The following is a 14,845-nucleotide window of genomic DNA, read 5'->3' as shown; positions in this document are numbered from 1 at the left end:
CTGGGGCATTTCAGTGCAAGGGTTGCTCAGAAGTCTGCATGCTCAGATAAGGCAGGGAGTAATGGCATTATAATTCAGAACCCATGTGATGCTGTTAGTAAATGTGCTTCATGTCTAGGCAGGGCTTGGTTTGGTAACTCAGGCACCATAAAAGGGGGCGATGTAGCCCTGGCAGTCTGTGTCAGAGAGTAGCTTTGTACCTAATCCTGAGGGCATGATAGTTGCTAAGGAACCATTGAAATGCAAATGAATTGGCAAATACTTAGCAGCAAGATACCAGAAAAGGGTGGGGAGGAGATGCTCTGAACAAGTTAGTCAGGTGAGTGAGAGGAAAATTACTTTCTCCTGATTGGGAAAAGAAAGCCAAGGGTTTTCATGCAGATCAGCAGCATTGTGTTACTGTGTTTTTTAAAAAAATCTGTCCTTTTTCTGCTTAGCTGGGAATAGAAGAAAGTTGGAGCCAAGAGCAGGGAAGTTGGAAGGGCAAATGGAGCCTTCTTCTGATAAACTCTAAGTACATTTCAGATCACTCTCTCTCTCAAATGAGAAACAGACATCTAAGGTATGAAAAAACTAGTCTGCAAATGACTGAAGATCTGCCATCTTATACAAGACTCAAAACCTAGGGGAAAAAGTACATCAAAAACTGTGAATAAATATTCTATTGATGCAAAATGGAAATTCCGGGTGAGACTAGGCCATGATTGAAATAGTGAAAAAGAAGGGAAATGAGCCAGCTCATTGTACCTATGAGTATGCATTTCTTTCATTCTTGCTCTCCAATGGATATCCATTTTAAATGCAGTGGTTAAATTCAGATGCTCTGGTATCTACATTGGAACCAGGGGATTACAGTGAGAAATTATGGCTCTTCACCCGTTGTTTCTCTCATCTTGCCCCTAAATAGGAACCCTCCTCTTTCAGTCTAGTTGAGATGCCCTAATCCAAAAATCACTTTGCCTTTAACCAAATACCACTGCTATCTGCCTATTCAGCACTTTAAATTTGATCATGATGCTCAGGAAGATAGAGAACATCCCATCAAGAAAGAACCTATTTGTCCAGCTGTCTCCAGACCTCCCTTCCTGGGTTTTTAACTTTCCCATCACTTTCTGTTTCCCCACCTTTTCATCTTCAGGACCATCACAGCCACAGATACCTCCTTCTTCTGTCCAGAATCCATATACTTTCCTTTATTGGACATACCATCTCTCTTACTCGGTTGCATAATTTAGCTGTCCCAGGAAGATTGATAGGTGTGGCCTATCAATGGCAAGAATGCCTTCCCAGCACTCATTCTTGCTTCTCCTGGACAAGCACCCTGACAGCTTTGTGACCAGCTCTCCCCCATCTCAGGCCAGGCAGCTTGATGGGTCTGAGCTAGCCCTTCCCCCTCAGCTATAGAGTTTCATAGACACATGACCCAAGCCTGGCCAATTAGTGTATTTCAATCACCCTGGTAATGGAGCTTGGTTCATGGAGAGGCTCAGGACCCAAGGGAAGCCCAGGAGACAAAACTTCTTCAGCATTTGCTAGAGCTATGGGGAGTGAGAATTTATGTTTCTGCTGAAGTTTCAAGAGGATATGAGTTTGAGGCTGCCAGCAGCCACATGAACATCTCGTGGGAAAGCCTGTCTGAGGATGAAGTCAACATAAGTGACTGTGCTGATTAGTCTCCATTCATCCCTGCAGATCCATTCTCTACTTTTTTTTGCCATTTTCTATGCCTCTGACCTCTATGAACTGCATCAATCAGATTTTCATGCCCTCTGCCTTCTTGTTGGATTCATCACGGGAGGTGCTGGCAGGAGATGATGTTTAAGAGGAGGAGAAAGTGTTCAAGGAATACAAACCCTCCTCCTTCACCCTCCATGCTTGATCCGGGCAGCAGCTGCATTCCTCTATGTCTCAGTCCCGTCAGGGAGCTCCTCTCTCACACTGTGACTCTTGCTAGGTTCTGAGAGCCTTGGGGAGTATCGGCTTCCCACTATTGTCAGTCCCTGGGTACATCCCCATCCTTATTGGTTCCCTTAATGTTGTTCACACCTCTGTAGAGAGTCTTTTCATTAAACCCTCCTCAGCAAACCCTGTGAGAGTGCTGTTTTCTGCCGGGACCTTGACAGATACAGACACAGAACTAACGAATGAAAACAGGGAGACAGTCCTGAGACAGCACTGGTGCCCTGGATATAATCATAACCAAAGTCCCAAACTTTTTTTTTCTCTCTCTCCCTCTCTCTCTCTTACTCTCTCTCTCACACACACACGCACACACACACACACACACACACACACCTTCCCCAAATCCTTCCCACTCTAAGTCTGACCGTCTCATTTGGTTTCTCCTAGCAGCTGATGTGTAACCGCTATACCGCATCCATCAGAGTCTATCACATGCCCTATTACAGCCTGTAGTCTGCGTGGTTCTGTCTCCCCCACCAGTCTATTAATCAGTGAGCTCCCTGAAGGAAAGGCTGTGTCTTCTTTATCTCGCTGTTTTCAGTTCCGAGTACAATGCTTCTCATGTAGATGCTCAATAAACGTGTTCTGTGTGAGTACTTGTGACACTGGTGACTCCCAGGCAGTGCTGACAGTTCTGTCTCTCTGCTGTCACTCCCCATTTGCCTCTGTAGAATGTGAGCTCTCAAGTCTGGAAGTGGCTCTGGCCTTACTTGGACACCCCAGAGATGGGGCTGCATCATCTCTCAAGGCAGCCTATTCCATCTTGGTTCAGTTTGACTGAAAAGAATTTTGTAATCAAGCCAAAATCTATCTCCCGTGCAGAGCAAACCTAAGCCCACTTGCTAAGAATGCACTTCGAGTATTCACAGACAGAGAGGGCCTCCCTTCCCCCGTTTTAAGTTGTCCAAGCCTGCGCCCATCACTCTCAGTCACATCACTTGTTTACTCCCTTTATAGCTCTTTCCTGAAATTATATATACATTATTTGTCTTTTTCATGCCTGTCTGTTCCCCCAATAGGAGGTATGCTCCCAAGGGCTGTAATATTTCTGGTTTTGTGCATACTGCCTGGTACATAGTAGGAGATTGACAATATTTGTTATTAAGTGTTGAATGAATGAAGTATCATATCTCCACCCCCTTCCCACCCTTCCCCTAAGTCCCTTTCTAGGTTTATCTAAACCATTGTTCTCCTACCCGTCCTAAAATATTTCAGTTATTAATTGTTCCAACCCCAAACTCAGTGGCTTTCCACAATTACTACATTGATTTTGCTCAGGAATCTGCAGTTTGGACAGTGTTCTGTGAGGAAAGCTTGTCTCTCCCTACTCAGAGTCAGCAGGGGTGCCTGGAAGGATGGGGTTGCAACAAACTGAAGACTCTTTCATTCACACTTGGCCTCTCATGCTGGCTGTGGGCTGGGACTTGAGCTGGAGCTGGGGTTAGAAATTCTACATGACCCCTTCATGTTACCTGGGTCTCCTGACAATATGGTATCTGGGTGACAAGGGCAAGTATTTCAGGAGAGAGAGAGAGCTAGGTGGAAACTGTGTTGCCTTCTATGACTTCACTCCAAAGTTATGCAGAAACACTTCTGCCATATTCCGTTCATTACAGTGAGCCCTAAGGCCAATCCATATTCAAGGGGAGAGGAATGAGGCTGCACATTTTGATAGGAAGAGTATAAAATATTTGCAGATATATTTTAAATGACTATAGGACATGTTCTCAGGTTTTTAAGTGTTTGTTGATCTTTTCCTTCTTGTTATTTATTCATTATGTCATACTTATTGACACCTCCTACGTGCCATGTGCTGGGGGTGCTATGTGCTGGGGATGCCATGGCAATCAGGATAGAACCCATGCTTCAGAGGCTCACGGAGCTGTGGGGTACCCAGCAAAATAAACACATAACTGGAGACCAGTGTGGAATGTGATCCCATAAAGGGAAGCAGAGGCAGCTGTGGGGGCACCCAGAGGGCAACCCAATCGAGCGTGGGACAGGAGAGAAAGCCTTCCAGGAGGAAGCGATCACTGTGGTGAATTCTGAAGAATAATTTAGGGTTAGCCAGAAAAGAACAGTAAGACATGCAACACAAGCAGAGCAAGCAGGTGCAGACCCAGAGGCACATGGGGCAGATGAGTCAGAAGGGCCTCTGTGTGGATGAAGTGAAGGAGATGCCCAGGGCATGTGCAGCTGTGCAGCACGTGCACCTGTGGACATGTGTGTGTACACATGTACCTGTGTGGAGCTGGGAAAGGAGGTGCTGCTGGGCAGGAGGGCAGGAGGCAAGGCGGACCCAGGTGATGTAAGGTCTTGCAATGATTGGCCCTGAAGGTGCTAAGGAGCCAGCAACGGATTCACACCTGTGGTGTGACCAGGATTAAACCAAATACTACATTATGGTTCAACACCCAAAGTGTGTTCTGACCAGTGCCTGCCCCAGGCCTCTGAGCACCTGTCCAAAATGTGGTGGATTTTCTGATACTGACACCTTGTTCCTTGCCATCTAGTTTACAGCCTGCATTCCACCATCCCAAACCATTTGGAGGCATTGTCAAAGGAGCTGAGAGCAACCCCGGATGAGATTTCTGGTCCTGTGACAATGGCCCCCAGGAGCAGACAGCCCTGGAGGAACCTGCACAGATAGTTGAGGACCAAGAATTCACGTGAAACCACCTGGAATGAAGCCCCTTCCCAATCCGCCACCCCCAGCTCACCTCCCGGATCCAGCCTCAGCGTCAATGAGAAAGCCAAGGGCAAAGGTCCTATGTTGATGTGCTGGAAAACTACCAAGAGGAAAACAACAGAACAATTAACTGCAGGGCCCAGCTGCCTTTCACAGATAAGGCATTCTCTCTGCTGCCACTGTCAATGAAGCCACCTGCAATTATTCCTCATCCTCCTGCTCAGCCCTTTCCACTGCCACGGCTCCAAGGGGGACTGGCCACTGTCCAGTCAGACTAGGATGCTGAGGGATTTCTCTCCTCAACATCCCCCCACATGTTCTTCCATGCTCAAAGCTGATGCTAAATCCTAGTGTCCTCCTCTGATGTCATAAGTCTGCACCTGGCCAGATGGATAAAAGCAGCCCGAGCTCAAGAAACAGCATGGCCCCAGGCCAAGGGTAAGCAGGACACAGTCCACAGAGAAGAAGTCGTAGAAGTGCCCAAAGACAAAAAGCAGCTGCTGGCTCTTCCTCTGGAAGGTGAGCCTACAAAGGGAGTACCAGAAGACCTGCACTGTGCCCTGATTCCTATCCCCCACACACACCTACCAAGATCCAGGCACAGATGCCAACTGCAACCATCTAAGCAACACAGCTTATCAAAGACAATATCTAGATGGACATTGATATGGATTAGCTGTGTCCCCACCCAAATCTTGAGTTGTAGCTCCCAGATTTCCCATGTGTTATGGGAGGGGCCTATTATGGTGATAATGAATAAGTCTCGAGATCTGATGGGTTTATCAGGGGTTTCCACTTTGCTTCTTCCTCATTTTTCTCTTACCACCGCCATATAAGAAATGCTTTTCGCCTGCCACCATGATTCTGAGGCCTTCCCAGCCATGTGGAACTATAAGTCCAATTAAACCTCTTTTTCTTCCCAGTCTCAAGTATGTCTTTAGCAACAGCATGAAAATGAACTAATACAGACATGCAGCAAAAAAAAAAAAGCCAATAATGACCACAGTGGGGGTCTGACTCACAGGGGCACATGGGAAAGGCAATGTGCAACAGGGAAATGCAAACCAAGAAGGAAAAAGTTTTCCTCCAGCTGTGGAACAGGTGGGACAACTCCAAAGAGTGAGAAGAGAGCCTGTCCACAGGGTCTGAGCACTGACACCAGAGCAGGACTGTCTGTACCTTTGATGGCACCTGGCAGGACAAGGATAGACAGTTCCTGGTTAACACAGGCTCACTGATTTAATTCACAAATAAGCAAAGTTAAATGGAAAAGGTGACTGAACTGGGAGACAGAGGCCCAGGGAGTTGGGCAAACTTTGGTTTGAAACTTTGCTCTTGAGCCAGTTAGCTGCTCAAAGCCTCAGCTACCTCATCTGTAAAATGGGAGAAAAAATGCTTAGATACGAAGGATATGGGGACCAATGTGTATAAAGAGACCAGCACATGACAAATGCTCAATGAGTGGTTGGGAGCATAATCTAATCCTGGATCCAGCATTGCCAGCCTGTAGGACTCCTGGAAAGTTTTTTCCCTTCCCTAAAACCGACCTCCAGTCCTGCTTCTGAATATGTCAAGACTGTGCAGACAAGCCTGATCCCTTGCTGGCTCCCTCAGGCTTACATGGCCCCTGTAATCAGTCCCAGGGACCTTAGAAGTTATTGCCAAGCTACAGCCTTGGACCTCTGCTCCCCTTGCTTGTCCCCTCCCTTTCTGGCCACCTGCCTCTGCCCATTTCTCTGTTCATTATCACCTTCACAGGGAAATGGAGAAGCAGAGCAAGGAGGTTAAATTCAAATCGGTCATTTTGTCACTTGCTGCCAGGAAGTGGGAAGGGAGAGATGAGAGAAGCAGGGCCTCAGGTGCAATCTGTGGGCAGAAATGAGTCCTGGTAATTCTCAGAAAATCTCCTATGTGTTTCCACATTGGCCCAGTTCTGCTACAGAGAACGCTGGGGGAAACTTCCACGAGCACCCTCCTTAAGCAGCTGCTAGTGGTGTTGTCTGCAGGTGCTGGGATTTCACCTGACCTGGAAAAACATCTGTACTGGTGCTGGAGGGGGAAACAGGACCTTCTTCGTCACCTTTTCCCCTCTTTTCGCAAGTAGATCATCTTGAAACCTAAATCACCAGCAGGGTCATTATAGTGTAGCGAAGGGCCCCCAGATCTTCAGCGTTGGGCATCCTCCCACAGAGCTAACACTCCATGCTTGCTGGAGAGTGAGTGAGCAGATGAATAAGATGCTTTTCCTGCCCTAGAAGGCTGAAAGCATAATGAACCCATTTGCTAGGCTGTCAAAATGAAATCTTCTCATTCACAAAGTTGGAAGTAAACATACAAGCCAGTTACAGTGAGAGGCATCTGGCAGATAATGCTACATGGTACCAGTGGGGACCATGACCTCAATCCTGTCTGCACCACCTGCACAAGCCTGGGCCTGCTGCTGGCCAGTGGGAGGTCCCTAGAGTACAGTCTTCCTCATGGAGGGCACTAGGCTTTCTCATGGAGGGCACTTAGTCTTCTTGATATTGGCTAAGCTCATTCTTTCCGATCTCTGATGTCTGAAAATCAGATCCTGAGCTGCCTCCTACAGAACCCCTGACAGGCTATGAGGATCCATGCCCCACCCATGATTTGCCAGAGGGTCACCATGCCTCAGATTGGACTTTATCTACAATTGTCAGCCCCCGCTTCTTTTTTTTTTTTTTTTTTTTTGTGTGTGTGTGTGTGTGTGTGTGTGAGACGGAGTCTCGCTCTGTCACCCAGGCTGGAGTGCAGTGGCACAGTATTTTTTTGTATTTTTTTTTTAGTAGAGATGGGGTTTCACCGTGTTAGCCAGGATGGTCTCAATCTCCTGATCTCGTGATCCGCCCACCTCAGCCTCCCAAAGTGCTGGGATTACAGGTGTGAGCCACCGCGCCCGGCCTGTCAGCCCCTGCTTCTACCACTGCTTCTACCCTGGGGTGTGCACCCACTCCAAGTCCCTGCTACTCTCTCTACCATAATTATCCCTCCTCCAGTCTATTCAACAATGAGAAAACTGAGGCACAAGGAGGGATAGAGCTAACCGTGCACTTGTTTGCTTCCTGTACTTTAAGTCAGATAGAAAGTGGTTTTCCATCAACAAAGAAGAACCAACCCACTGCCCTCCAGGCCTCCCTGGAAAGTGTGTTCCCAACTTTCTAACCCCCAGGGGAATGATCAACAAAAGCCAGCAAAGTGGCTCTAATACATCAGATATCAGGGACCTTTGATGGAGCAGATGGTCCTGACCTCACCACTCAATGCCCCCGACCCAAGCATAGTTAAGCACTCTGACCCAAGGGCCCCACCTACAGCTGCCACTTGAAATGGAATCTGCAGAAGAAGCTGAGGAATTTCTCATGCAAAATTTTGCTTTTAAACATGAAATCTTTCCCAAGGTGTTACTTTATTATTACAGTAATTTCCTCAGAAGGGCAGACATCCAATGCTCTGTTTCTCCACCATCTTTGGAGACATGGAAATCTGACAGAAATATTCAAGTTGCTTAAGTGGCTAGTGCAGAAGTGGGAGACATAAAAAGAGTTCTTCCAAGGAAAGCAGACTCCTGGAATCCAGGTGCAAGAACACGCTCTCGACAGTCAATGGAGGACAGGTAAGGGTTCGGTGTGCCCCCTCCACTTCCCCCAGAACACATAGGGGTCCCAGGTTCATCTCCTTTGGGGACACTTCTCTGCTGATCATTTCTTCTTTGGGAGGGCTGGTCAGCGCAGAGAGAGGAACGAATATACCAGTCCTTATTAGAAAGTGTGCTGCAGGACAGGTCTCCAGCCCTGTGTCTATGAGTGTACAGGGCTGCAACAGGGGTGGGAATAGTGGGGTTAGGAGGAAGGTACAGAGAGAGAGCTACATGGAAACTGGAGCTTGATCTGAAGTGCTGAGGTTGTCTGAACATTTTGCTCATTTCTTCGTGCATGACCATGGAAACCTAAGCCCCCAGTAGTCAATGAAGTCTCCAATGCCCAATGGCAGAGTCAGCACTAGAACCCTTCCCTCCCCTAGATTCCCGCTGATATGAGTCTTCCTTCATGCAAAGCCTTCAAAAGTGGTGGAGCAAGGTGGCTAAAAATATAGACTACAGAGCCTGACTGCCTGGGTTCAAATCCAGGCTTGGCCACTTACTAGCTGTGTGACCTTATCAAATTACTTAACTATTCTATATCTCAGTTTTCTCATCTAAAAAATGGGAGAGGAGTTGATTATAATAATACCTACCTGATAGGTTTTGTAAGGATTAAGTGAATTAGATCTCGTCAGCAGTTTCCAAATATACTGGTGCCAGGCTGTCTGCATGTGAATCATTGGGGCCCTTTGGTAAAATGCAGATCCCCAGGCCATTCTGATTCAGCAAATGCAGAGTTGGGCAAGACCTACTAGGTCTTCTGACTGCAACCTGGTTTAGAAACATTCCCCTTGGCAGTGTTTCCAGGAAGCACATACATCAGGATCTCCAGGAAAGCCCACTTAAAATGCTGATTTTTAGGATCCATCCAAACCTGCTGAGCTTTTAGGGTTAGGACCCAGGAGTCTGTAGCAAACTGCCCAGGTAACATACTACCTGAAGTCTGGGAAACACTACCTGAGCTGGTATTCCCCTCTTTGGGCTTCCAAAATTGCTCCTACCTTTTGCCCATGCTAGAAAAATACTACACATCTAAGCCTTAGTGATACTAAGAACATTTAAGGATTAGCTATATATTATTTTAAATTTAGTAATATAAACGTATCTTTGATTTTAATAGCATCTTACTTTCCTTTTAATCTAGTACAGAGTGTGTCCTTATATTGGGTATTACTTGTCCCTACTCCTATAGTTGGAATAAGTGGGCAACATGACCCACTCAACACAGAAAGACACTGTGGCCAGGTGGACTGGGTAATTTTTCCAAGCAACAGAGCTGGGAGATGAAAAGGCAGGTGGAGTACTCTGGCTTCATGATCCTGCTATCTGTCACCACCCATGTTGATTTCATCTCCATCCTCATGGCCAGACCTCCCTCCTGACCCATATATTCCTTTCATTGCTCCGAGTTCACAAAATTTATTCAAGCAACTAAAGAACATGTAGTTTCTACTAAATAAGAAGCACACAGGATAGATCCAGAGGAGGGGGTCATGGTGCTTTCCTGTGTCCCCTAGCATCACCCTTCTTCTTTGGTCCTATTTGTTTTATCAAAGATTACCTCTCGAAGAGTAAAATTAAATGAGAACCATACCATGCCTCTGCCTCATGGGCTTTTCTTATAGCACATCTTGGTCATCGGTACCCATTCTTGTGAAAAAACAAAGTAGGGGCTCTGAGATCTGGGTCTGGGTTGCACAAGTCAATAGAAGGCAGAAGGGGCTGGAGCCGGACACTGTGTGACCTAGCAGGCCCTCCCCAGGCTCGGGAGCATCACAAGCTGCTGGCAGCTCTCTTCTACCAACCCAGAAGGTTTGAGCTGGGACTGAGTCTGGGCCTCTGCAGTTGTTTACATTGCCAAGACTTTTCCCAAGCCATTGCCCAGAGCTGCATTGCCCTCCCTCGCCAGCATTCCATGCGTGGCTTGAGGAGGCAGCTCCACAAACACTGAGTAATGGTGATCGTTCCACGTTGCACAAAAAATAAAATCAGCTAATACATGGAATTTTCTCAAATTTGCTTTTCTTTCTCAGACATTTTTAAAAATCTTTGGTGCCTGCTACTGCTTGTAGGCTCAAGCACATTCATGGACACCCAAAACAGATGCACACACAGCAAACAAATATTAACAGAAAATGCAGAAACAGCCAATCACTGCCTAGCCTTGTGGCCTGTTGAAGACACACGGGCTTAGTTTGGGGTTTTCCACCACAAACATGTAATGGAAATGTAACTGTGTCCAAAATGTGTACACTGAAATTCAGTGCCCTAGCATTTCACGTTGGGGCATGCCACAAAGGGGCACGGTAATTTAGTCGTGCACTCATGCATCAGCAATGCCTACTGGGAACCCACTACTTGTCAACTCTTGAGAAATCTACTACTCAAATACATGTGGACATCCAAGGGTGCCAGGGCCAGGACTTCACTCTAGGCTACACAAAAGAGCAGGTCTCCTGGGAGTATTCCCATCAGCCAGTGTGCCGCACTCTGAGGCCTTCTGCAGGTGCATGGGTACTCCCTGGACACAGGGAGTGGGATTGGGAGAATGCTATGAGCAGTTAGCAATTTCAGGTTGCTGCCTCCCAGGAGGGCCAATGTGTTTAGTCCAGGGATGCCTCTCTCTGAAGGTGGATGTCCTCTGCTGCTGTAGAAAAGCCTCCAGAGAAGCCCAGGTTTCCAGATCCTATCCCAAAGGGCACAAGACAAGCGGCAGCTCAGAGAATGCAAGCAGTTGCCTTCGCTTCACAGACACCAGCAGTCCATTCTCAACAAGCTCTCAGAGCAGGTGGGAAAAGGCACCGGTGGGCTTGAAGAGGCAGTTGTTTGTCAGGACGCTGAGCAAAGAGGCCTAGCTTTGCGTCCAGAAGGCAGGAGGATGTCAGCATTCTTGCCACCACAGCCTGCCTTACTCCCTTGTGAAGACAGACTTAGCCCCAGCGGATCTTTTCCCTGTAGTGGCATCTCTCTCCTCACAGAGCAGAACTGGCTGGAAATGTGGGAGTGTGGGGGGAAAGGAGGGAAGAGGAGCTTTTTTTCAGTCTGGGTTTCCTACACCCTAAGCCAACAGTCCTCCTGCCTGATTAGGAGAATTTGAGCCCCCTCCTCTCCCCTCCTCTGCCCCTCTGGCCAACAACCAGACCCTGTCCTCCCTCCTTCCACCCAGGCAGGGGGTGTCTTAGGGCCCTGCCTTCCTCTGGCCACATCTCCTTACCTGGCCCATGATTGTCACTGTCCCTTTGTCCCTGCCCTGGCCTGGGCTGACGGCCCACCTGGCCTCAGAGCAATTTGCCCTGGATGGCAATGCCTCACTGAAATTCCACCGCAGACCCCAGGGGAAAGCAGACAGACACGTGAGTGTCTGAAATCAGCAGGGAGAGGCGCCCCCTGACCATAGCCGAGTTTGGGAGGGACCTGCTGTCCGTAGGCAGCTCATTGATCCACTTTCTGATCACTATTCCTCACTCATCACAAACCAAATAACGCTGGCCCCAGCCCAGCCAGGCAGGCGGGAAGGCGGCTCCGTGTGTAGAGAGTAGAAAATGAGCCTGCCTGTGTTCATTCTAGGAGAGGAGGGAGTGAATGGTGTGTAATATACCTGCGTACTGAGTAGGGACCAGGGGGCTGCTTTAATATTCTGCTGAATGTCGCGTTTCTTTTAACCCTTGCTGGAGAGATTTTCAGCCCATAGAGTCAGGCTCCTTCCTGTCAGGCCACTGGCAAAGTTTCACGGCTGCAGCAAGGGAAGCCACTGCACCGAGGGTAAGTGGCTCCGGAAGGCCTGGGCGTCAGGGCCCTGCATACCTGGCTGGGCTCTGACACAATGGCACCCGCGGGCAGCTTCCGGCAAGCAGACAGGGATCTCTGGCTAGCCAAGAAGAGGGGCAGGGAGGAAACTGACCACGTCCTCATGCTTGCTGTGTTTCCATACGTTTGCTCTCCAAAATACTTCGCTTGCATGCACAGGAACCCAATGCCGAGAGCACGCCCCCCAAAGTGGGCACCCATCTCCTCTGAGACCCGGCCACTGAACCTCTGGGGGCGCAAAGAGCCGCGGGCCGGACCCAGCCTCGGACCTGCATGACGCCGCCCCAACGCTGCAAGTCCAGTCTGGAATTGCCCTTGCAAATGCGCTCACCCTGGCTTTCCTGCCTGGTTTGGGGGTATATATCCCCCTGAATTTCCAATTTCAACTGCTCCCACACGTGTCTCTCAATAAGTCAAACCCAGGCATCCCTGCGTCAGGGTGTTGACGGCGCTCCACACGGCTCCAGTCTCCTCCTGCACGTTCCAAAAAGCAAACCCCTCCTTGCTCCCCTCCCCACAAAGCCCAGCAGTCCCTGAGGGCAGCAGGAGACGGAGGGCAGACAAAAAGCCACCTTCAGAAAAGCAAGCGAGAGCTTTCTAGGCATTAATCGCCGCACCCCCACGCCGCCACCAGAACAAACGTGGGATGCGGGGGTCTTCGCCAAAAGGGAAGGGAATCTTAGCCGCGCCGCAGGGCCCGGAATGCCCCTCCAGCTTCACTTCCAGAAGGGCAGAGCTTTCCGGAATGGCGGGGGGCACCAAACCATCGTGTTTGGGAGAGTTTCCACTGGGCAACCGGTCACAGTTTCGCGAGGAACGAGTAACAAGCGGAGCGAGCTCCCAGATGGGAACGCTGCGCGGGCGCCAAGAGCTGCTTCTCCCTGGCTTGGAGTCCCCCAGAGGAGTTCCACCCGGAGCAGGACACCGGAAAGTGGGGCTGCTAGCCGGACTGCGGCAGCGCATCACCCCTAGAGTTGGTTTTCTCCCGACAACTCCAACTCTGCTCTCCCGAGGAGCTGTGTTCCCAGGAGGCTGCCGCGGCCGCTGCTAGGCTGCGAAGAACAGGGGCGGGGGAAGGGGCGGGAGGAGAGGAGTTGGACCGGGATTTCCCACAGGGATTAGCGAGCGCTACCGAGCGCCCAGGCTCCCCGCTGCGCCGCGCACGGTGTCTTTGGAGCGCGCTTTCCCAGCCACCAGCCGAAGGCACCGCTAAGTCCGAGCTGGCAGAGAGTGACGCTGCCCGACGACTGCCGGCCGCCGAGTATCCTCTCCGGCATGGTGGAGAGGCTGGGAGACTTTAGGTAGGACCGACCACTCACCCCAGCCCACTCCTGTTCCAAGGCTCAAGAGGCGAAAAGGGTTTCCACCTCTCCCCGACTGACCCTGGAAATGTGCAGTCCCGCAGGCGCCCAGACCACCAGACTGGTCCCCAAGGGTACGACCAATGAACTCCACCCCTCTCCTTCGGCGGCCACTTGCGGGATACCACAGCAGAGCTTCTCCGGCCCCCGCGCGCAGTGCTTGCACGCCAAGCAGAGTCCACGAGCCCGTGGACTGCGAGCTGGGGAAAAGGAGGTGGCGCGCGGCTGCTCGGAAGCGTATCTGTGCCTGGGAGCAGACGAGCGTCAGTACTCCAGGAGCCGGATGGCCAGAGGTACCCCTTTCTCCCCAACGCCCAGCTCTGGCTCTGCCCAGAGCTAAGGAGCATGCACCGCAATGCAGCGGGCTCCGCGCTCTCCGAGCGGGGGCTGCGGGAGACCGAGGCTACCAGGGAGTGCCGGGGCGAGGAAGCCGGGGGACTCGCGAGCCAGTTTCGGGCGCTAAGAGCCAGCCGGGGGCGCTCTCGTGGGTGCCGCCCAAGCCCCGCGCTCGGCAGCGGCCAAGGCTCCCAAACCTCCTTGCCCTCGGGTCCCGGGATGCCTGCACCGCAAAGCAGCCAGAGGAACCCCGCGAACCGCGGAGCACAGCAGTCCCAAGGCGGCCGGCACCAGCAGCCAACTTGCTCCGTGGAGGGTACGTTACCTTCCATCGCAGCCACTGCGGATGCCAGGAGGAGCAGTAGCAGATAATCCAGGGCCATCGCCGGCCGGCGGCCCCCAGGCCGAGTCCAAGCCGAGGCAGCAGCGCCGGGAGAGCGCCGCGTCCCGGGGCGCCGCTGCGCTCCCCGCGGGTGGCTTCTCGGTATCCTTTCGCGCTCTCGCCCGGACAGGACTCCCCGGAGCGCTGCGTGGGCGTGGGCAGGAGTGTGCGCGCGTGGGGCGGTGCGGGCGCGCGTGGGTGTGGGTGTGCATGTGTGTGTGTGTGTTTATGGGAGAGGTGGGTGTGTGCGTGCGTGTGTGAGAGAGAGAGGGCGAGGGAGAACGAGCCTGGGAGAGCGCGCGAGAGTGAGTGCGTCCTGGTGTCACATTTCGAGCTACAGCGGAGCCTACGGGAGGAAGGAGCCGGCCAGACTGACGCGGGAGGGAGCGAGATCCCCCACCATCAGCTCTCTCCCCACCCCTAACACCTCCTGTCCAATCAAGGAATCAAACCTGCAAAATTCCCCCGGCCAATCAGGCGCGAGCACCTCCTTACACTGGCATTGTTAGTTTAAGAAAAACTTTTGCTTGCAAGGCTGTGCGGGAGGGCTCGGAAGGCGCTAGGAGGGGTCCGGGCTCCCCCTCGTGGTGCTCTCGGAGAACCGCAGCGGCCCGCCCAACTCACCCTGTCCTCACCTAGGGGGCCCA

At 51.0% G+C, this 14,845-nt stretch overlaps 1 protein-coding gene across 1 annotated transcript in view; it reads right to left on the bottom strand.

Moving 5' to 3' along the window:
• The window catches only part of EPHB1 (EPH receptor B1), a 446,620-nt gene extending 432,049 nt beyond the window's left edge, over nucleotides 1–14,571 (bottom strand). Inside the window, exon 1 of the mRNA XM_054482445.1 lies at nucleotides 14,142–14,571. Within this exon, the coding sequence (XP_054338420.1) occupies nucleotides 14,142–14,199 (58 nt within the window). The 5' untranslated portion in view covers nucleotides 14,200–14,571. The remainder of the gene's footprint in view (nucleotides 1–14,141) is intronic.
• Nucleotides 14,572–14,845: the final 274 nt, after the last annotated feature.

Source organism: Pongo pygmaeus, chromosome 2 (genome assembly GCF_028885625.2).
Source record: "Pongo pygmaeus isolate AG05252 chromosome 2, NHGRI_mPonPyg2-v2.0_pri, whole genome shotgun sequence".
Classification (NCBI taxonomy): Eukaryota; Metazoa; Chordata; class Mammalia; order Primates; family Hominidae; genus Pongo; species Pongo pygmaeus.
The sequence above is the reverse complement of the archived record's forward strand: the minus strand, read 5'-3'. Positions and strand labels throughout refer to the sequence as shown.